Source organism: Salvelinus fontinalis, chromosome 18, assembly GCF_029448725.1.
Source record: "Salvelinus fontinalis isolate EN_2023a chromosome 18, ASM2944872v1, whole genome shotgun sequence".
NCBI classification, from domain to species: domain Eukaryota; kingdom Metazoa; phylum Chordata; class Actinopteri; order Salmoniformes; family Salmonidae; genus Salvelinus; species Salvelinus fontinalis.
In genome coordinates, this window is record NC_074682.1 from 12,619,262 (window position 1) to 12,642,472 (window position 23,211).

General features: G+C 42.6%; 1 protein-coding gene across 10 annotated transcripts in view; it reads left to right on the forward strand.

Annotated features, from left to right (window-relative positions):
• LOC129815002 (band 4.1-like protein 1) overlaps positions 1 to 23,211 on the forward strand; it is a 121,562-nt gene that overhangs the window by 91,593 nt on the left and 6,758 nt on the right. For 2 of the 10 annotated variants that reach the window (XM_055868226.1, XM_055868225.1), the window contains 15 exons: positions 9 to 96; positions 270 to 422; positions 1,600 to 1,697; positions 3,138 to 3,313; positions 3,499 to 3,746; positions 4,427 to 4,462; positions 5,112 to 5,144; positions 6,063 to 6,212; positions 12,231 to 12,305; positions 12,750 to 14,492; positions 16,288 to 16,338; positions 16,918 to 17,286; positions 18,534 to 18,665; positions 20,753 to 20,833; positions 21,670 to 21,735. In XM_055868226.1, coding sequence (XP_055724201.1) covers positions 9 to 96; positions 270 to 422; positions 1,600 to 1,697; positions 3,138 to 3,313; positions 3,499 to 3,746; positions 4,427 to 4,462; positions 5,112 to 5,144; positions 6,063 to 6,212; positions 12,231 to 12,305; positions 12,750 to 14,492; positions 16,288 to 16,338; positions 16,918 to 17,286; positions 18,534 to 18,665; positions 20,753 to 20,833; positions 21,670 to 21,735 — 3,499 coding nt within the window. The remainder of the gene's footprint in view (positions 1 to 8; positions 97 to 269; positions 423 to 1,599; positions 1,698 to 3,137; positions 3,314 to 3,498; positions 3,747 to 4,426; positions 4,463 to 5,111; positions 5,145 to 6,062; positions 6,213 to 12,230; positions 12,306 to 12,749; positions 14,493 to 16,287; positions 16,339 to 16,917; positions 17,287 to 18,533; positions 18,666 to 20,752; positions 20,834 to 21,669; positions 21,736 to 23,211) is intronic. The other 8 variants (XM_055868227.1, XM_055868231.1, XM_055868229.1 and 5 more) reach the window with 8 other exon arrangements.

Genomic DNA, 23,211 nt, shown 5'->3' on the forward strand with positions numbered 1-23,211 from the left:
GGTTTCAGGGGTATGACTCCAGCTGACGCAGAAATCAACTTCCTGGAAAATGCTAAGAAGCTATCCATGTATGGGGTGGACCTTCATCATGCCAAGGTATGCTGTTACATATGACATTTTGTGAGTAAGTTTCTATGTGACTGTGCAGGATTATTTATTTTACCAACATGTTACTTTATTTATTACTTGAATGTTTCCTCTCCTTCCCTCTCTTCTTCCTCTCCTTTCATCTTCCTCTCCTCTGCCATGCTGGTCTTTGACGGCTCCAGGATTCAGAAGGGATTGACATCATGCTGGGCGTGTGTGCCAACGGGCTCCTGATCTACCGCGACCGCCTGAGGATCAACCGCTTCGCCTGGCCAAAGATCCTTAAGATTTCCTACAAGAGGAGCAACTTCTACATCAAGATCCGGCCTGGAGAGGTAAGCTGAACCAAGTTAGTGGCTTCTCTGTACATTCTTAGAAAAAAAGCTTTGGCTGTCCCCATAGAGAACCCTTTTAGGTTCCAGTTAGAAAGGGTTCTACATGGAACATAAAACGGTTCTACTTGGAACTAAAAGGGTTCTACCTGGAACCAACAAGGGTTCTTCAAAGGGTTCTCCTCTGGGTGTAGATCAAGTCTTAGCCCCTTTCAAAATGAACATGAAACATTAACATTTATGCAGTTTGCAGCCCATCATTTCTGTGATAACTGGAAATACGTCCAGCTAAAGATTGTGAGGAAACGGATGTGTGGTCAGTTCGACTGACCAGAGAACTGGAAAATATTTAGTTCCCCCTAAATTTGCTGCTCCACAGGCTTAACATCTATAGCCTGCCTTTCTCGCCCAGTCTCTATTCAGTTCTTACTGCACTGCAGCCTCAACCTCTGCAGCCTACTGAGCTCAGCCCCAGCTCAGAAGCTCAGCCCAGTGTGACAGGCTGTCTGGCCAGGGTTGCTAAAGTGACAGAGGCCCACAGTGAGCCTGTGGAAGAGCAGGATAAAGAGAGCCTTTAACACTGCCAGTGCAGCTGCAGCAGCACCCAGGATAGAGGGATGAAAAGTATAAATATAGTCATGAAAATTGAAATGCTACCCTCATGTTTGTCTCCACTGTTTGAAAATGGTTGTTTCTTAGCTCGGCTCAGCGCAGGAATCTGTCTGGTGGTTACAGGGCTGGAATTTCAGGGAGAACAGATTGCTAGTGTCCATACTTGGGAGTGTCAACCTTGCTTGTCAGCCGTTTGGCTTTGGAACAGGTGTCTGTGGGTTTACAGAAGTGAACAGTTTCACACTGTCTGTTTGCTTAGAGCTTGTTTCATCTCCTGAGTGACAAGCAGGCCGATTCAGCAAATCTATCTGAAAAGCATAGAACTTCAAATTGTGACAGTTTGGAATAGGAAATAAAGTGATGATGCATTACAAAGTCGTTTTTTAAGAATGTATCATGTCATACTAAATTGCAGTCTCTTCCTCATACACACATACGGAATGGAACGTTGATGCATTCATGCAGTAAATGTAACCCCAAGAAACACCTGCTCCTCTCTCTTTTCCCTCCTTCCCTTCCTTTCGGACTTCCCCTCTCCCTCTCCCTCTATCTCTCTCTCGCGAACCAGTACGAGCAGTTTGAGAGTACTATTGGCTTCAAGCTTCCCAACCACCGGGCGGCTAAGAGGCTATGGAAGGTCTGCATCGAGCACCACACCTTCTTCAGGTAAGAGCAACTTCAGGTATCAAATCCCCTCACTTGTAGCCCTCTTGTACCTCTGTTACGTTACCCCATGCAAGCCATTTCTCCTTAAGTCCTCTTGATCTTTAGGCAGCCAAATATAACCAAACACCACTCGCTTGAATCGTGTTCCCATCTCTCTATAGCTTTTTCCCCAGCCGCTTCCAGCACCTGCTATCCCACTGCCGGGGAAGCTCAGGAGTGATTAGAGCACAGCTTTGATCAGGGCTCTCTCTCCCTGTAGGCATCATCCACAGCAGCTTTTTTGTTCCACAGCAGCCAGCACTACACTGAGGCTCGAGGTGTTTCCTTCTCTGTTTTGTGTCTTCGTCTTCATATTACGACTTGTGTCTCTGGTGTTTCTCTGCCTGTGCTGTCTCAGGTTTTGAGAAATTCACTGTAAGGGGAATAAGAAACTATGGAGCCTAGTGGTTAGAGCGTTGGGCCAGTAAACAAAAGGTTGCTGGCTCAAATCCCCGAGCTGACAAGGTAATAATCTGTTGTTCTGTCCCTGAACAAGGCAGGTAAACGACTGTTCCCCGGTAGGACGTCATTGTAAATAAGAATTTGTTCTTAACTGACTTGCCTAGTTAAATAACAAATGAAGTATAGAGCAAGGGTTCCCAAACACTAGGGGCCCCCCTTCCAGCATTTGGGAACATCCTGCGCACGCTCATGCGCCACGTCTTTTTCTATGGGCACAAGCACTGTTCATGATGCATACTGTTCACAGCCGCTTGTTGGTGGAGAGAATTTTGCAGGTTTAAATTCTTCTTCTTTCCTGCAATACTACACATTTTGTCATGGGTTGCATGGAAAAGTTTGCCGTTTTAAAGCAAATTTTCTTGCAATCCTATACATTTTGCCATGTCTGATATGTAATATTTGAGGGACTGAAAGTCTGAAAATCTATGTGCAAAAAAAACTTGCTGACATGGGTTAGTTGATCTGGACATTTCTGACAAGTTATAAATAGCTGTGACTGATATGACAAGAGGAACTGATGATGCACTACCCAATTTTGAAATTGCTCCTTGTGCATTCTACGATTACAACTTTGAAGAGTACGTTTAAAACTGGACCGAGTTTAGGAACCACTGTATAGAGCAATGTTTTCAAACAGGTCCTGTTGCTCTAACACAAGTCCAATGTTTTCAGCATTTTACAAAGCCGTTTACTCCATCCAGTAATTACTCTCATACTTAAATCTGGTATTTCTCTTAATTGTATTGCTGTAAAGCAAGGGTGGTGAATTTCTCTTTCACCAGTATTTTTAAGTTAACCCTTGTTGTTTTTATACCGTTGCAACCAAAATGCCACGCAATCTGACAATGAAGATGTTCCTGAATCTTGATTCTCCAGGTTGATGTCTCCAGAATTAGGGATGATGAATTCCTCTCTGTCTGTGGACTATAACACCTCCAGGTTAGTGTCTCCAGAGCCTCCTCCTAAGGGCTTCCTGGTGATGGGCTCGAAGTTCCGCTACAGTGGGCGAACACAGGCCCAGACCCGGCAGGCCAGTGCCCTTATAGACCGGCCCGCGCCACACTTTGAACGATCCACCAGCAAGAGGTACCTGCTGTCCCGCAGTCTGGATGGAGGTAGGTACCATGGTTGTGTTCCTCACAGGCTACTCACACAAGTGACAATTATGCAAAGTGAATTATATTATGAAATATCAGTGGCTATGGGATATTTTTTAGATGCTGCTATGTGTGTATATCTAGTGCTGGATTGTTCCCCTGTAAAAAAAAAAAACAGTCCCACTGTGCCTTTGTCTAACCAGCAGAGTTCTCCCGGCCAGTGTCGGCCATGTGTGAGAACCAGGATGGTCTGTCCCGGCGCTGCGTCAGTGAACACCCCCACCTCCACAGCCCCTCTGGGGACGAACAGGAGACTGAACTGGAACCACCCAGTCTGGAGCAGGAGCAAGAGGACCATGAGGAGGATCAGGATGAGGACCGGGATCCTGAGGAAGACCAGGATCAAGAGGAGGCGGGTGTCACCACCCCCAGCAAGAAGAAGGAGATCAAGGTACTGTTAGGCGGATGGGAGGAAGGGTTGATAGGGTAGATGATTTATGATACCATGGTTGTCATATCTGGTTCAGAGGGTAAATGGCCCAACCTCGCATGTTTGACAGATCTATATGTTTTAGCCAACTCCTCTAACATTCCTTAGGCTACATGACATAGGAGTTGTATAAAGCACAAGCAGATCTGTTGACCCAGGCTCAGCCTACTTGTCCTCACTTGCAATGCAGGATAGTTCTCCTGTAACAGGGTGATCTAATTAAGATCCTGCATCTGTATGGAAGCTTAGAGAGTCACACTGCTTGTGTGGAGATCATGTTTTTGTCAGAGTGGATCTGTATGTCTCAGTGCAGATGGTAGTGATTGCAAGGGTGCAGGAGTGTACCGCTGGAACTTTTCGGGTCGCTGTGACGTTCCCTGCTGGGGTTTAAAAAGCCAAAGATTTGTCAGAACTAACTCTGCTCCCTCTCTGCCACTCAGTGGCTTATAGGCTAACCGTTATGGCTCACTATCCCCACTAACTGTTGTATCGAACCTTCACGTCTCTCTCATAATGTCAAGCCAACTTAACCTCTCCTGCTGCTGTTCTTTCTTGCTCTCTCTTGCTGTCATTCACTAACTTGCTCTCTCTCCCTGTCATTCACTAACTTGCTCTCTCTCTTTAACCCTCGCTGGCAAAAGGAGGATGCAGGGTCCCCACTTGACAATATACAGGAGGTATTTGGTGTCTTGTGCCCTGTCTGTCTCTCTGTTAGTCTGTCTGTCGGTCAGTGAGATTGTTCTTTGCCAACCTATCATGTTGTTTAGTAATCCCACATATTCCTGTTAAACTAGCAGTGATTGACCGACAGTGAGTAATCTTCTGCACCATGTTATATTTGTTTGCACCCAAAGTATTACATTGAAGCTGCAAAGCCTTCCTTTTATGCTGGTAATGCAATATTTTATTTCCTTCTAGAATGAACTACGGTTTTGGTACAGCTGTGTTTTTAGTTGTTAAATAGTGCTTCGGGGGTAGATTTTTTGTATATTTTTTTTTTGCATGAGGTGGTACTCAAATCAAATAGACAAAGTTCCCCAATGATCATTCAACTATCAGAGCAAGAGCCTAACTGCAAGGATTTTACAGGCAATTCAATGTGAACATCTTAAGTCAGCCTGCATGGTTGTGTGTTTGTGTCTACTGCTGCTGCTGTCTTGTGTCCTGTCCGGGTTGCTCAGTCTCCCTGTCTGTCTGCCTGCCTGACCTCCTTGACTCACCATCTCTGCTCTTCCTCTCTGTCTCTGCATCCTCCCCCACTCCCCTTACCCCACTCCACATGCCCCTGTCCCTGTCCCTGCTCCTGCCCCAACTCTGCCCTCTCAGTTGGACCAGGAGACAACCCCTCGACACAAGGAGGTACAGCTCATTGTGCTGATGATCTATCCAGAGTTGGAGTCTGTTCCAGGTCTATTCCTGTCTATTCAATTGGACATTGCATTTCTTCAGCAGTTAAAATCAGTTCGGTAACTGACTGGAATTCAGATGGAATTGATTTCAACCCTGGTTCTGTCCCAGTGCTTCGAGACCCACTCAACTGAACAAGTGGTCTCTACCAAAATCTCATGATACTATTTGCAGAGTATTGAACATCATGGAACACTGCAATGTATGACTAGGACTAGGGGAGAAAGTGCACTGAAGCTCCATTTCCTCTCTAGGTGCCTGTAGCATTAATGTGATGGCCGTATTGTCGCATGGAGATGCAACCAGCCTTCATATGAATTAACAGCATTCACTTAAGTCAGCCTTCAATTGAGAGGCAGATACAGTCAATGAAAATGAATATTAGGCAACAGTAGACTAGCTAGCTAGACACTAAGACGGTTTATTAGGGCATTCAGTTGTTTTAGTGTTGTGCTTGTTTCATCTTAATAAACAATCCAAAAAGTTAGATAATAATTTCCTTTCCGTGGGTTTTAATAGCACCCCAAATGCCATGTTCATTAATAGACAGACTACTGAACAGAATAGCAATGCGATAACAGCCCACAAACAATGCACCTGATGCATGTGCTGAATCACTAAGTATTAAGACTCGTTAGTTTAAGTCATTGTGTCTTTTCTTGTGTGCTGCCTGCGATATTAATGTCACTTTGATGTATTATTTCAGATCACGTTCCGCTCGTCATATCAAGTCATAATGCAATTGATTTGAGTGTCAGTGTGATTACTACAGTAGTAATTGATGTAGATGTCAAACTAATGTATATTTCTCTCTCCTTCTCTCCCAATCCTCTCTAATTATCATTATCTATCCCCTTTTATTTAACACAGTTTTTGGATAAGTCGGAGGATGTCTTATTGAAGCACCAGGCCAGTATCAATGAGCTGAAGAAAGCTCTGAGGGGGCCCAACAGCAAGCTGACGAACCGTGAGAAGCGTCTGTCAGGAACGTCCCCAGGCGGCACGCCCGAGAGGAAGGCTGTGAGTGTGGGATAAGGGTGGTGAGGACCAGCGGTCCACTGGAGCACGGGTGGAAGTTGAGAGATCCACAACCTTTAACCTATGTATCAATTCTCGACTGTATTCCATGAATATATCACTGATAATGCCTTAAAGCTGCAATATGTAACTTTTTGGGCGACCCCGACCAAATTCACATAGAAACGTTAGTTCTAGATCTGTCATTCTTAGTGCAAGCAAGTACTTTCGGTTTTGTACACCGGTTTTAAACAGCTGAACATACAATATTTTTGGTTATGGAAAATATATTTCACAGTGGTTTAGATTGTACAATGGTTCTCTACACTATACTTGCTTGTTTTGTCACGTAAACTGAAATTAAGTGAACTATTATAATTTTAGCAACCAGGAAATGGTGGAGCGAATTCTGCGTTGTGCACCTTTTTAATACTTCTGTTTAAACGGCCCTTAACGTTTGACGAAGAGGCTGTGTATGACCGACAGTGTTGATATTCCAGTCTTGCAGTTAGTTTTGTAGCACCTCTTACAGTTGACTCTCCTAGAACCCAGTATGCTTGGAGGTCAACACAGGAGAACGTTTTTCTCTATTATTCATAAGGAAACAGATAGTACTGTGGTTTTGTGTTTGTGTGCTTTTGGAATAATCTACAGTCTGATGTGAAACCAATAACTGTCTTTTTGACCATGACTGTTGGGGATGGGGGCGCTGTTTAGACTATTTATGCTAATGTGGCTAATTTTTTAAACGGCTTCCCACAAAATCCTTGATCGTACAATATGCATATTATTATTATTATTGGATAGAAAACAGTCTATAGTTTCTATAGGAGTTGAAATTTTGTCTCTAAGTGGAACAGAGCCCATTCTACAGCAATTTCCCTGACATGGAGTCAGATTTGAGAAACGTTGGCCACTTTTCTGAAGTCATTTAAACGGGCACTGTCGTTGCTATGACTATACGGACACTTCTTACGTCTTCCCCTGGATGCCTTTACGTGATGACGATTCCAACGGGCTCGATTGCTCGTTCACAGGCCCTACAAATGAAAAAAACCTTTAGCTAGCAAGTCTTTTCTTGCTGCGTAACGCGCGTGGAAGACACCGACCCTCTCCTGTTCCAAGCGTTAGTTTAGCCTGTTATATTTCTCCGGTCATCTTTTCACTCGTTATAGGAGTTACAAACATCACAAAGTAGTTAATTTAAAGCGTTTTATAGCAATTTATATCCGTTTAGTGCGATTTTGGGACATTTATTTTTGCAACGATGTGAAAAGTTGGTCACGCTTTTCAGTTCATCCCGAACGTAGTTGACATTTCCACATGGCAAGAGGACAGCTTTCCACCAAAAGACGATTTCTCCCAAGAAAGGATCCTTTGCCCAAGATACTGATGGAAGAACAGCTCAAGGTAGGACATTTTTATTATGATAAATCGTGTTTCTGTCGAAACATTTTAGTGGCTTAGGACGCCATGTTTTTTGACGTAGCTTCGCTTGGCGCAAACTGTATTGAAAAGTAAGGATAAATTAAAAAATGTAATAACGCAATTGTATTAAGAATTAAATTGTCTATCAATCCCTGTCCACCCTATATTTTTTAGTCACGTTTATGAGTATTTATGTATAAGAGTAGATCACTGTCTAAGTGGCGCAAGGACGTTTTCTTTACCAGCTTGTCTACATTTCACATTGTCTAACCATGATTTTGGTGGCTAAATATAAACATTTTCGATCAAACTGTATATGCATGTTGTAATGTGATGTTACAGGAGTGTCATCGGAAGAATTCTGAGAAGGTTAGTGAAAAAATTAATATCTTTTGGCGATGTTGACTTTTATCGCTCACTTTGGCTAGAATCAATGCTGGGCTGCTAATTGCTATGTGCTAAGCTAATATAACGATTTATTGTGTTTTCGCTGTAAGACACTTAGAAAATCTGAAATATTGTCTGTATTCACAGGATCTGTGTCTTTCGATTCGTGTATGCTGTGTATTTTTACGAAATGTTTGATGATTAGTAGTTAGGTAAACACGTTGCTCATTGTAATTATTCTAGTCCATTTGTGATGGTGGGTGCAATTGTAAACTATGCCATCTACCTGAAATATGCACTTTTTTCTAACAAAACCTATCCCATACCATAAATATGTTATCAGACTGTCATCTAATGAGTTTTTTTGTTGGTTAGAGGCTATAAATATCTTAGTTTAGCCGAATTGGTGATGGCTACTGGTGTTGGTGGACAAATAAAAGATGGTGGAATATGCTAATGTGTTTTTAGGTAATAGATGTACATCTTTACATATTGTGTCTTCCCTGTAAAACATTTTAAAAATCGGAAATGTTGACTGGATTCATAAGATCTGTGTCTTTCATTAGCTGTATTGGACTTTAATGTGTGAAAGTTAAATATTTTAAAAAAATATTTTTTTTGAATTTCGCGGCACTGGTTTTTCAGTGGGGGGGGGGGGGGAGTGCCGCTAGCGGCACGCTGATCCTAGACAGGTTTTAAGGACAATAATAATTCTTCAAGGTGTTGTATGTGGTTATTTATTGTAGATACAGTTGAAGTCGGAAGTTTACATAAACCTCAGCCATATACATTTAAACTCAGTTTTTCACAATTCCTGACATTTAATCCTAGTAAAAATTATAGTTTTAGGTCAGTTGGGATCACCACTTTATTTTAAGAATGTGAATTGCCAGAATAATAGTAGAGAGAATTATTTATTTCAGCTTTTATTTCTTTCATCACATTCCCAGTAGGTCAGAAGTTTACATACACTCAATTAGTATTTGGTAGCATTGCCTTTAAATTGTTTAACTTGGGTCAAATGTTTCGGGTAGCCTTCCACGAGCTTCCCACAATAAATTGGGTGAATTTTGTGCCATTCCTCCTGACAGTGTAACTGAGTCAGGTTAGTAGGCCTCCATGCTCGAACATGCATTTTCAGTTCTGCCCACACATTTTCTATAGGATTGAGGTCAGGGCTTTGTGATGGCCACTCCAATACCTTGACTTTGTGTCCTTAAGCCATTTGGCCACAACTTTGGAAGTATGCTTGGTGTCATTGTCCATTTGGAAGACCCATTTGCGACCAAACTTTAATTTCCTGACTGATGTCTTGATATGTTGCTTCAATATATCCACATAATTTTCCTGCCTCATGATGCCATCTATTTTGTGAAGTGCACCAGTCCCTCCTGCAGCAAAGCACCCCCACAACATGATACTGCCACCCCCGTGCTTCACTGTTGGGATGGTGTTCTTCGGCTTGCAAGCGTCCCCCTTTTTCCAACCAAACATAACGATGGTCATTATGGCCAAACAGTTCTATTTTTGTTTCATCAGACCAGAGGACATTTCTCCAAAAAGTACGATCTTTGTCCCCATGTGCAGTTGCAAACCATAGTCTGTCTTTTTTATGGCGGTTTTGGAGCAGTGGCTTCTTCCTTGTTGAGTTGCCTTTCAGGTTATGTCAATATAGGACTTGTTTTACTGTGGATATAGATACTTTTGTACCTGTTTCCTCCAGCATCTTCACAAGGTCCCTTGCTGTTGTTCTGGGATTGATTTTCACTTTTCGCACCAAAGTACGTTCATCTCTAGGAGAAAGAACGTGTCTCCTTCCTGAACGGTTTATTGGCTGTGTGGTCCCATGTTTATACTTGCGTACTATTGTTTGTACAGATGAACGTGGTAACTTCAGGCATTTGGAAATTGCTCCCAAGGTTGAATCAGACTTGTGTTCTACAATTTTTTTTCTGAGGTCTTGGCTGATTTCTTTAGATTTTCCCATGATGTCAAGCAAAGAGGCACTGAGTTTGAAGGAAGACCTTGAAATACATCCACAGGTACACCTCCAATTGACTCAAATGATGTCAATTAGCCTATCAGAAGCTTCTAAAGCCATGACATAATTTTCTGGAATTTTCCAAGCTGTTTAAAGGCACAGTCAACTTAGTGTATGTAAACTTCTGACCCACTGGAATTGTGATGCAGTGAATGATAAGTGAAATAATCTGTCTGTAAAGAATTGATGGAAAAAGTACTTGTGTCATGCACAAAATAGATGTCCTAACTGACTTGCCAAAACTATAGTTTGTTAACAATACATTTGTGGGGTGGTTGAAAAATTAGTTTTAAAGACTCCAACCTAAGTGTATGTGAACTTCCGACTTAAACTGTAGATATTGCTGCAGACTCAGACCCAGTCCATTGGATAGTGTGATGGTACTGCTAAAATATACGGAACAAAAATATAAACGCAACATGCAACAATTTGATTTATTTATACTGAGTTACAGTTCATATAAGGAAATCAGTCAATTGAAATAAATTCATTTGGCCCTAAGGTTGACTGGGCCTGGCTCCCCAATCGGTGAATCAGAATTTGTTTTTCCCCACAAAAGAAGCCGGATGTGGAGGTCCTGGGCTGGCGTGGTTACACTTAGTCCGTGGTTGTCAGGCCGGTTACTGCCAAATTCTCTCAAACAACGTTATAGTAGAGAAATGAACATTCAATTCTCTGGCAACAGCTCTGGTGGACATTCCTGCAGTCAGCATGTCAATTGCACGCTCCCTCAAAACTTGCGGAATCTGTGGCATGGTGTTGTGTGTCAAAACTGCATATTTTAGAGTGGTGTTTTATTGTCCCCAGCACAAGGTGCACATGTGTAATGATCATGGTGGTAATCATTTTCTTGATATGCCACACCTGTCAGGTGGATGGATTATCTTGGCAAAGGAGAAATGCTCACTAACAGGGATGTAAACAGATTTGTGCACAACATTTGAGAGAAATAAGCTTTTTGTCTGTATGGAACATTTCTGGGATCTTTTATTTAAGCTCATGAAACATGGGACCAACACTTTACATGTTGTATTTATATTTTTGTTCAGTCTACATCATAAGAACACATTGAATTTGAAAAAACTGAAATCATGTCCTGCGTTTATCATTAAAGGTGGGTGTTTGTGGTCATATGCACATCCTTAAAAACATAGGTGCTGGGCTAACAAAGAACACTAGTAAAGAACAAGAAGGCCCGCACATTGTTGAAGCTCCCAATTCACCGCTTTATTGACGACGAATCTTCGTTTGTAGCAAAATCCCAGTTTATTTAGAGATGCTAGAAAAGTGATTCTGCAATAACTTGCAGAGAAGATGTGCAAAATCTGGAGATTTACTGAATATGAGGCCCTAGAGGAACAACCATCTCGAACGTCTACCCACCTTGATTGCCTGACAGTTAAAAATCTTCCCTTTGTGTCAGAACGCAAAAGCCCCTGCCGCTTTGATCACTTTCACATTGTGATTGTACTGTTAAGATACAGTAATATGATAGTACTCTCTAGTGTGGCTCTGTCAATGCAGTCTGTTTCCAGATATTTATGTAGTCCACCGACACGTTCATATCTGCTCTTTGAGAACAATCAGATTATAGCCATAGAGATTATCATCAGATATCCTCGAGGGCATGAAAACGCCATCTGTCTTGTACCTACATAGATCTGGGGGAGCGACGCTATTGTCCTGATTGAATATGGCCTAAGAAATCTCGCTATCCTGGAGGAGTCCAACTCGGAGAGATTCAGAGGAAATCATAAAGCCTTTAAAGTAGTTGCAAATGTTATTTTTGCATTGCAAATACCTCCTCGGTTGGTTATGTGGATTTGGGAGCCGCAATGTGCAGGTGGAAGCTAACTAGGCCCATGTCTCGTTGTTTGATTCAAGATTCATCTTGATTGGCTCTTAGATTTCAGCTAGGACTTTGATTCAGGAGAGTCGTACAGTGTTTTTGGAAAATCCCTTGTCTCCCTAGCCCATTGAATCAGTATTTCTTCCCCCTTTCTATCCTTCACTTTCCTTTTCCCCTTTTGCATGAAATTACCAAAAGTTGGACAGTATGCTGTGACAAAGAACCATACAGTTGGGGCTCATCTAATAGCTGTTCTCCTCCCTCTCTCTTCCCCCTCCACACCTCTCCTGGTGGGTAACGCTCGGCCCCCCATAAGGTGGGGGGCAAGGACCCAGTAAACAGCTTCTCTGTAGAGGGCTTCTTCCAGAAGACTTTGGTGACTTCCCCAGAGGTTGCTCTTCACTTCCTCTTCCTCTCTCTTCTAACTTTTACCTCATAACATACTGACTGTACTGTAGTTGGCCATTTATTGGTAATGAAACTGTGGCCTGGTACCGTTTTATATACATACTGCTCACTCAGCTATAGCTGATATCCCTTGAATCCTGTTTTAATCTGACCTGCTGCAGTCATTGTGTCTGAGAAAATCTTTTAAGAAATGCAATAACCAACATATACATTTTGATGTAAAATGTAACATTTCGATGTATGATTGCAGCAATTGAAGCAGAAAGGATTAGCAGATTACAGTATATGAGCATGCACCTACCATCTACATGGAGGATTGTAGAGGATCTATTTGTACAATAAAAACACATTTCTGTACTGTAGCTGTTAACCTATGTTACAGTTCAGTTGGCACCTCTAACTGTGTTTAATCTATATCAACATGTAGGGCTCTGAGGAGTGGGTATTGATTGAGAAACAAGACACTTATCAACAGAACCATGACTGGAAGGCCGAGGAACAGAACAAAGCTTCCACCTCGCCTCCCCCATTAGTCCCTGATTCCTCTTGGGAAAGAAAGAAAGAACTGGAAAAAGAGAGAGAAGTAGCCAAGATGATTCATGTCAAGGCTACAGGGGAGGATGGGCCAGAAATGATAACATATATTGATAACTTTTCTTTGCCCAAAGCCACAAGGGAAGCCCATGATGACTGTTCTGAACCGCGACTGACTAGCAACAGCCGGTTCATGGTGGAATTAGCTGAAACCACTGAATCTTCTGATGATGATACACAGTGGAAAGTACCTCCAGCAAATGACTCTGGTGCAAAGAATGACATAGTCTCAGACCCAGTATCAACCCCAGCACCAGTCCCATTCCGAGACTCTAAGAAGGATCATCAACTCAACAGACACAGAAAAAAGAAGAGACCTAATAGTTTGAACCTGGGAATGTCGACAGAATTCATCTATGAGAAAGAGGGCGACGGCTCGAATGGCGAAGAAGACGATGAGGGATCAGACTGGGAAGATAGTCCTACAGAGAAGACAAAGGCGGGACTAATAGACCACCCTGAAGACAATACAACGAGAGAGGAGCCAGACGACCAGTGTTGGGGGACGAGTGCACTGATGAAAGATGAGGAGAGATCACCAGAGGCAAAATGGACGGAGAAAGTGGTGTCTGCCGCTGTGTGTGACGATAACAAGAAGGACCACATTACATCAATAGGAGAAGACAAGGAGACTCCGGGAAGTGCTGTGGATGGTCCGGCAGGGTTTGATGAAAACGACCAGGCTAAAAGCTTCATCACCGATGAAGTCCAGCCAGCAGATGAAGTGCTGGGCTCTGTCAACGGTCCTGATAAGAAAGATTTGGATAGTTTAGCAGAACTGGTTAAAGAGTTTAATCGTAGAGAGAGGAGCATGACTGACAATAAAGAACACATAGCAGAGGTCAAACTGAGGGTGGACAAGACCCATGAGAGAAAAGCCAGTAACTCTGGGGGGGAGGACATGGAAGGTCTCATGTCAGAGGTCAGGGGTCAGAGAAGGTCTTTTCAAAGACTATCAGGCAGCAGTCAGTCAGAAATAACTAGGATCGTTCCTCTCAAACCCGAAAGGTCAAAGAGCTTAGCATGCAAAGATGAGCAGGACAAAGGGAGTCAGGAGACTGATTCTGAGCTGATTGGAGTTTTTAGAAGAGAGTACAGATGGTCAGGGGGTTCCTCAGAGGGACCCTCAGACATCAACCGGAACGACGCACCCACCTTTCATCCAACATTCACCCTGCCTACCCTGCCTACATCATTCATAACAACCAACACTAGTCCAGCAAGACGGACTGACTCCCCGACCACGTCACACAGTGAAGCTACACAGATACAGGGCAGCTTCTGGGGTCTGGAAGGCTTGACAAGAGTCGAGGGTAAAACTGAAGAGCTGGTCCAGGAACAGAGCAGCACTGCCTGTGACGATCCCTTTCAGGTGGCTAGAGAAGCCATAGAGACTCATCACCTTCTCAGCTTTAAGGCCTCAGTTCCAGCTCAAGCTTCAGCGATTCCCAGAACAGCTCCTCCTGCCCCTCCAGTGAAAACACGGAAAGCCAGAGAGTCTGGACTCATACTCCGGAACATCAACCGCAATGCTAGCAGGGAGCCTGGCCTGGATGCTGCCAAGAAGAGACACTCGGTAACTTGGCTTTTCAGTCATTTGGAAGCAAAAAGCATCGCATGACTTCAGACTGACCCGCACACTCCCATTTTCTTATTTTCTTGTTTTCAGTGCCTGTATATGAAGAAGGGGGTGGAGTGTAACTTATGAGACACTTGTTTTGGCTGCGTCTCATTGGCTGATGCCGCCATCAATGCATTTTGTCTGCTATGAGTTTGGAGCCTCCCCGTTTAGCCCCCCTACTCCTCCCTGCCTCCCTTCACCCTTATGCTTCACAGCAAACCTGAAACACAACTGCTTGCAAATCTGTAAAACTCACAACAGGGCTATGGTAGAGATTGTCAAAAAGACGAACACAACTTTTCATGCTTTTGCTCTTGGCTTCTATTCCCCCTTCTATTCACATTTGAACCTTGATGTTCCTTCCAACTAACCCTCTAAGCAAGTCTCTTTCGCAGAGGGTTGCAAGGAAACAAAGCCTCTTGCATATTGCCATGGCGCTGAGTTTTTTTGCACTTCTCCTTCATGCTGTTTCCAAGCTGAAATGTGGAGGAAGGCATGGACTTCAGACATGGTTTCATACATGTTTTACAGCTCAATTGACTGTGACAGGAACTGTATGAGAAAATGAGAGAAACATGTCATTATCACCCATAAAGGCACTCTGTTACATATACTGTACAGTATGCTCATCAGTCAAATGTCGGCCATTCATCTCCTGACCTCAAAGAAACTTTTCAAAGAAAAAGTAGTTTGCATAATGTAATGTAAATAGTTTGTTATTTGACATGTTTTTTTTTCTTCTTCAAAATATCAACTTCATTAGCATGAAAATGAATAACGATACCTTATTGGTAAATTATTATTTATAAACCAGATCAAATGCTTTACAAGGATCATACATTGGATGCTATATGCATTCTTGTAAAGCAAAGGACCCACCCAGACTGTGAAAAAAGAGGCAGGCAACAAGCCCTCAAGCAGCAATCCCCAGACTGCTGTACTGTAACTACACAGACAGACTAGCTTTCAGAAAGAGAGTCACCACTTTCATTTCACAGTTGGTGTCATTAGGTGCTTGCATGTATCTGGCAGTGGAATTATAATAATTAGAAATTAGGACTGGGATCAAACAGTTTAAATCATTCCCTGCGTTTAATCTGAGTCTAGGCCCAGGACACATTGGCACGATCAGGCATGGAACGAGGTGTGAGATCACTTTGTAAGCTGCCTCACCCAAAAACTGACAAACAGCATGTGAGAGCACCAGCCATTCTGTATACTGGGTGTGAAAAAATTGAATTGGCTTACAAGCATGTTATAAAATCAGAACAAGCCTGCTTATTTTGACTTCCAAAACTGCCTTTGATGTCATTGAAACCAAACACTATTCTTTGGCCATTTAAGCCCCTTAAAATTCAGTCTGCGTGGTTTGTGGCATTCTATGATTCTGTCCTTGGCCAATGATTGACTGTTGCCATGCTGCTACGGCTGTTCTACACTATCAAGTCTTACAACCTGTCCATAGAACATTCTGTATGACACTCTAGTTTATACTAATCCCAAGTATGACAACTGGCTTTCCATGGTGGGTTCATTTCTCTTGTCCAAGCTGGTAGTAAGCTTACTTGTTTTTTGTACTCACAAATAGGTGGAAGGGGGAACTGCCCTTCTATGTTAGAAATGTGCTGTTTTGTTGTTCTAACGGCCTGTTAGCAGAGACCCAGTCTCTCTACTGATGTCTAGTAGTCTGTCTCTCCAGCTTGTACTAACCTCTGGCTGCTCTCCTTCTTCCCCTGCTTTCCCTCCGCAGGAGCCTCTCTCCACTCTTGCCATTTATGAAGATACAGTAGAAGATGCCAAGGTCACTTTACATTTTTGAATTCAACCACATGCCTCACCATTTTCCCATTTCTCCCCTGTGGTAAATTAGCCCCTCACTCCCCATTGTCTCCCTCACCGTCACACATGGGTAACTCTGTCATATGAGCAGCATACATAGAGGCTGAACCCTGACTATGCCACAGGCGTTTACCCTCCATTACGTTAAAAGTAATTTCCTCTGTGTAAGACTTCCCCATTTATCTCCTCTCGTCTCCATATACGATGTGGCAAATTGCATGCCTGGAGAAGATTTTATGATCGATTTTTATGATAATATATACATGTATAATAGGGATCAGGGCCTCGGAAAGATACTACATGAATACTTATGCACACCTCCAGGCCAGGACATATTCCCTTCTAGAGGATCATTCATCCACTGTCATCATCATCATCATCATCATCATCATCATCATCATCATCATCATCATCATCATCATCATCATCATCATCATCCCCTCTCTCATGGTCACTGCCTGCCCTGAGCTGCGGCCAGACTGGCCGTGTGTTGTGATTTTGTTGTGGTGGCCATCTTTCTGTAACCCCCTCTCTCACCCAGAGGGAACACTGGGAGAGAAGGCCTCGGCCGGGCTCCACCTCAGAGGAAGACCACGAGCGTGACACGACGGTCTTCATGAAAGAGACCCAGTTGGGCATTGAGAGGAAGTGCTCCAGCATGACGGTCAGCTCCACATCCAGCCTGGAGGCCGAGGCGGACTTCACCGTCATCATGGACCTCCACACGGGCGTGGAGGATTTCTCCAAGGGCCTGTCTGAGCTGGGGGAGAGGGAGTGGTTGCCCGAGGTGGGCCGGGACGACTTTGAGGAGACCTCCAGGTTCTATTCGGCCCGTCTCATGGGCTCCCATGACATGTCAGCTGTAGAAGAGATGCCCTTTGTGCACCGTGAGGAACGTGTACGCCATGAGGTAGACACAATGTACCCCGTCCCTGATCCTTGCCACTCCCCGTCTCCTCTCTCCTGCTTCTGAGAGCGAATCCTGCCCTTAAATGGATACTTCATTATTTTTTCAATTAAGCCCTTTATCTACTTCCCCAGAGTCAGACGGACTCGTGGATGCCATTGTTATGTCTCTGCATGCAGTTTGAAGGAAGTTGCTAAATAGCGTTAGTGTAATTGCTAACTAGGGTTTGTGAAATGACTGGAAGACCATGGTAACTGCTAGCATGCTCGTACATAGCATCGACTTCCAGTCATTGCGCTTACCCTAGTTAGCGTTGGCTCGCGAAACTACCTCTAGCTTCCTTCATACTAGATGCAGAGACGTACAAATGGTATCCATGAGTTCATCTGACTCTGGGGAAGTAGATAACTTCATTCCTTTCATGACCAGTCACCTTTTCTGTTGGCGCATTTTCAGTTGCCATTTCTTTTTTTTGTTGATGTTTTAATTTTATGTTTACATGTTATACAATTATTTGTCATATTTTTGCTTAATCTTTTGATTTTGTTTATTTATTTCCCTATGGTTTGTCCATTTGCTGTTTTCGTTGTTTCAGATTATTGTGAAATGTGTATTTTTTCTTGTATTTTCCCTTCCATTGTCAGTCATGCTTGCGTTACTAAATGTTTGGTCTAAAATGAAGTGATGTACAATCACCAATTGATACTGTAGTGTATGACCATACTTGTATTGCTTCATTGTCTGTTTGAACAGTATTGTAATTTTTGAATAAGAAATGTATTGTATTTGAACTAAGGATAAGCACGGTCAGTAACATGTCAAGGCCACAGCACGTACATTACAGAATATACAGTATTCAGACATCACGTAAGTAAGATTCAAATTTGATGGATTTTCATGAGTCTTTCAAGTGATTCAGCAACCCACAATTATTTACAACATACTGTATACACATAGAAAACGACATACAGTATTTTAATTTGTTTGTTTGTTTGATTCCATATGTGTTATTTCATAGTTTTGATGTCTTCACTATTATTTTACAATGTAGAAAATGGTAAAAATAAAGAAAAACCCTTGAATGAGTAGGTGTGTCCACACTTTTGACTGGTACTGTACATCGGGCCTCAATTTTAGGACATTTGTTAAAGATTTGTTTACCGTCAGGTAATATTGACGACGTTGGAGAAGAATAGACTGTCTATGGTCTATGAAATCTTAGTGTACCTGTCTGTTTCCTCCTGCTGCAGCCCCCAGTAGCCAGGAAAGACCCCAGTGCTGTTAGCACTGCCCAGATGCTGAGGAAGGCCGACACTAAGATGGAGACACACACCAATGGGTCAGAGGTCACCAGCACCAACATCATGGACATGTCCGAGCAGGTACACTAGATCAGTCTATGCATATGGACTCACTCCTGTCCCTCTGTGTTTTGATGTTTGATGATTTAGCCTGGTACAGTAGTCAAATCTGTTGGTGCTATAGCCAAGTCCTTTGCCAACAAACATGACAGATGAGTGCTATCAGTTTAGTGTTGTAATATTGATCATATATGCCTCACATGCGATCCGGGATTATACAATTAGCCTATTTAAAAAGTTCTGACTCCATAAAGATATCTTTGCAATATGCAACAGTAATAGGCAATCAAGAAAGGTCTGAGAATGGAATTCTTAAATACAAGTGCATTTAATTAACATTGTAAAATGACTGAAATCACATACAAGGCATAAACTTAAGTTACAAAGCATTGACAAGCATTACACGGCATTATTCTCAGATTGATCAGAAAGGGAGAGAAGTCATAGCCTGAAAGGGCATGCCCCAAGAGTCCATGGGGTGGAGAGAGAAAGAAAGAACGAGAGAGAGCATGAATCTCACCAGCGCAGGTCAGGAACAAAAGAGAAAGAGACAATGAATCTGAGACCCCTTTATAAGGTCTCAGTTTGGATTCAACATTTGAGTTGTTGAACAATAGCATTACAAAGTGATATCAGACTTAAAGGATGTTATCACAACAGAACCTCTGCTACCCAGAGGTGTGACAAGGGGGTTGGTGAGATAATGCAGCATTCCTAAGACAACACAAAGGAAATTCTTGCATCCAGTTGATAAGAGTCACTTTGGTACCAGTGCAGATTAGTGTTACCAGTGCTAGTGCATACTAATGATCAAATGACAAATGTAGCAGAGTGGCCCTACAGTTTGACCAGAAGGCATCTGAAATGATCCTCAGCAGGAAATGGAAACACTGGGTGAATAAGACCATTTATAGGTTAGTTTTTACCCCATCAATATAGTTTGATATTTTCGTAAACAGAGGGAAATGTAATTAGTAATTTAAAGAGGAAGCATATAATCCTAATATAGATGAGAATTTTTCTCTCCGTAGCTCTGCTGTACTGCAGCTCTTGATTCGATTGAGTGACATATTCTCACGACCACAATGACTTAAAGGTCCAATGAAGCCATTTAAAAAAAATCTCAATATCAAATCATTTCTGGATAATTGTTGTAAACAAAAATAGCTTCTTAGCAAAGGGCAATTTCTCAAGCAAGGATTTTGCTAGGACTGTCTGGGAGTGGTCTGAGTGGTCTGAGTGGTCTGAGTAGGAAGAGAAAAACTGAAAATTAGCTGTTATTTACAAAGAGGTTTGGAACTCTCTTTCTTATTGCTCAATTAACACATTTACCGCATGGTGATGTCACCATGGAAGGCCAAAATCAAATCATGTTTTTTAATGCATTGGGACTTTAATAACATTGTTATAGAGGGATTAAAGTAATGACAGGACATTAAAGAGGATTATGAAAGCATGCGGGAGTTCCATTCATCTCTAAAGGCAGAGCATGGAGCTGTGCTGGTCCCACAGGTGCCTGATTAAAATGTAATTGGTGCCTCTGGTGTGTCATTCATATAATGATGAGGATGAGCTGTGTTGGAGCGGGTATCTTTGAAGTAAAAACTCAATTCAGTGTGTGTTGAGCATAGAAATTGATTGACTTGAATACACTGAGTGTACAAAACATTAGGACGACCTGCTCTTTCCATGACATATACTGAACAGGTGAAAGATATGATCCCTTATTGATGTCACTTGTTAAATCCACTTCAGTCCGGGGAGATGAATGGGAGGAGAGAGGTTAAAAAGGGAAGTTTAAGGCTTGAGACAATTGAGACATGGATTGTATGTCTGTGTCATTCAGAGTGGGCAAGACAAAATATTTAAGTGCCTTTGAACGGGGTATGGTAGTAGGTTCCAGGTGCACCGGCTTGTGTCAAGAACTGCAACACTTCATCGCGCAACACAATATTAGGAAGGTGTTCTTAATGTTTTGTAAGCTATGTGTAGGTACATGGTCTTCTAGATGACAAATAGCCATGTCTAGTGTGTTGAGCCTCTTTGGCAGATGTGCTCTTGATTTGGAGTAAGCAAAAATAGTGTAGCGTTTGTGTGTGTGTCTGCAGCAAATGGAGGCTGACATCAACTGTAACGAGACAAAGGTCTCCAGCAGCACTGATGTAGCTAAGCCACCAGATGGCGACCTGGTATGTATCAGACACTCTATTGACAGTAGCGGAAAGGCTTGAAGACTATGCTGTGCAAGCTCTGGCTGCAGTCTGATTCACTACCCTTCTCCCTGAACTGCACACTAATTCAATCCCCCTGGTGGATTTGAAAGGAACTGGACTGGTGTAAACATGGTGCTCATGGGGGATAAGGGTATAGAGAATCACTCAAATCTGCCATGACAGGTTTTGCATGTGCAAATAATGGGCTGCACATTTAGAGAATATATTTTGCCAGATTCTGGCCAGATTGTTTCGTTTTCTGCCTTAATATGATATTGCCTCACAATTTTTGCATGTGCATCCTTTTAAAATAGGCTTGTTATAAAGACTTCTCCCCCTTCTAAACTGTGCTGAGTCACATGTTTACAATATGTCATACTGCTACCACATAATTGTCTTTGGTTATCTATGGCACTTAATATTTAAATAAACTCCAGTTTGTATCACAGTGCCAACAAACATGCAGTAATGATAATGACGGCAGGATCTTTTGGATTGAGCTTCACCAGTTGGTACATTACCATGTTGATACCATACTTCTGTATCAAATGGTTATGCTACGCTCCTGCTTGGTTGCCTATTGGCTTATAACTTGCTTTATAAATTAATCCTAATACCTTGCTTCTGATTCACTACGGCCATGGTAGCTGCATGCAGTATGGTGATCAGGTTTGAGGACTGCTTGTTCCCATATGGACACATTGCTCTTCTCCCTGTTTAGTTTAATCAGCATGAACATGATGACTTCATCCCTTTATCCAAGTGACATTTTCTTTCGTCCCTCCCTCTCCTCATCCCTCTCTTTATCCCAGAACCAGAACCAGGAAGTGGGCAGTAGGAAGGAAGTTCCTCTCCCCAGTATAGAAAATGGCTCCCATGTAAGTACATAATTCACTTTACCATCCTCCCCCCTCCCCCCATCTCACTCAATAGACTATGTTACTGTACTCTGACTCCAGACATTTCGTCCTATACTGTAGCTCTTGATTAATTGTAGCTGACGCAGTGATAAAGGTTCCCATGAAACAATGCTCTTGTTTGTTGTTGAATTGAACCGGTGTCAGTGATTCGCCGTATGTTGTCATGTAGAGAGAAGTGGGTAAAGATGCAGTTGTATTTTGGCTGGGTTATACCTTGACCCAGCAGCATAGTGTGTGTGGGTGGGTGTTTCTGTCTGTGTATGTGTGGGTGGTTCTATGTGTGTGTGTGTGTGTGTTTCTGTGTGTTTGTCATTGTGTGCAGGGTTTAAATTGGGACTTTGGAGGTGGCAGAGACAAGGTTAGGGTATTGCTAGGGTTAGGGTTGAACCAGGGTGTGGACATTAAGCTAAGGTTAGGGCTAGGGTTAGGGTTGAACCAGGGTGTGGACATGAAGCTAAGGTTAGGGTTAGGGTTGAACCAGGGTGTGGACATGAAGCTAAGGTTAGGGTTAGGGTTGAACCAGGGTGTGGACATGAAGCTAAGGTTAGGGCTAGGGTTAGGGTTGAACCAGGGTGTGTACATGAAGCTAAGGTTAGGGCTAAGGTTAGGGTTGAACCAGGGTGTGGACATGAAGCTAAGGTTAGGGATAGGGATAGGGCTAGGGCTAGGAAAGTGGCTAGGGTTATGCTAACTGCTGTATAATGTATTACCATTCTAGGGGAGGGTTAGTACTTTTATTCTACTTTTTATCCTAGTCCAATATGTAGCCTTAGAAATAAGGTTAATGAAATCAATAACTCACTAACATCAGATCATTAATTTGATGATACAGCAGTAGCTATACAAGGACATAACATATATAGAAGAGACAGGGATGCAAATAGGGAGGTGTTGCTGTATGTGTTTAGAGAAGATCTTATGTCAAGTGTTGTGGTTGCAGATTCATCTGGCACATCTAAAGCCTTTTCTTTTGGGGTGTTGCTATAGGCCACCAAGTACTAACAGTCAGTATCTAAATAATATGTGTAAAATGCTTGATGGTGTATGTGATGTAAACCGAGAGGTCTACTTACTTGGGGACCTGAATATTGACTGGTTTTCATCAAGCTGTCCTCTCAAGAGGAAGCTTCTTCCTGTAACCAGTGCCTGTAATCTGGTTCAGGTTATTAAAAAACCTACCAGGGTGTTTACAAAAACTACAGAAACAAGATCACCCACATGTATAGAACTTTGTTCTAAAGCTGTATCCGTACCCATTGGATGCAGTGATCACAATATAGTGGCTATACCCAGGAAAGCCAAACTTCTAAAAGCTGGGCCTAAAATAGTGTATAAGAGATCATACAAAAGATTTTGCTGTGACTTTTATGTGGATGATGATAAAAATATGTGTGGGTCTGATCTGCATCCAGATGGTGCAGTTGATGAATTTAT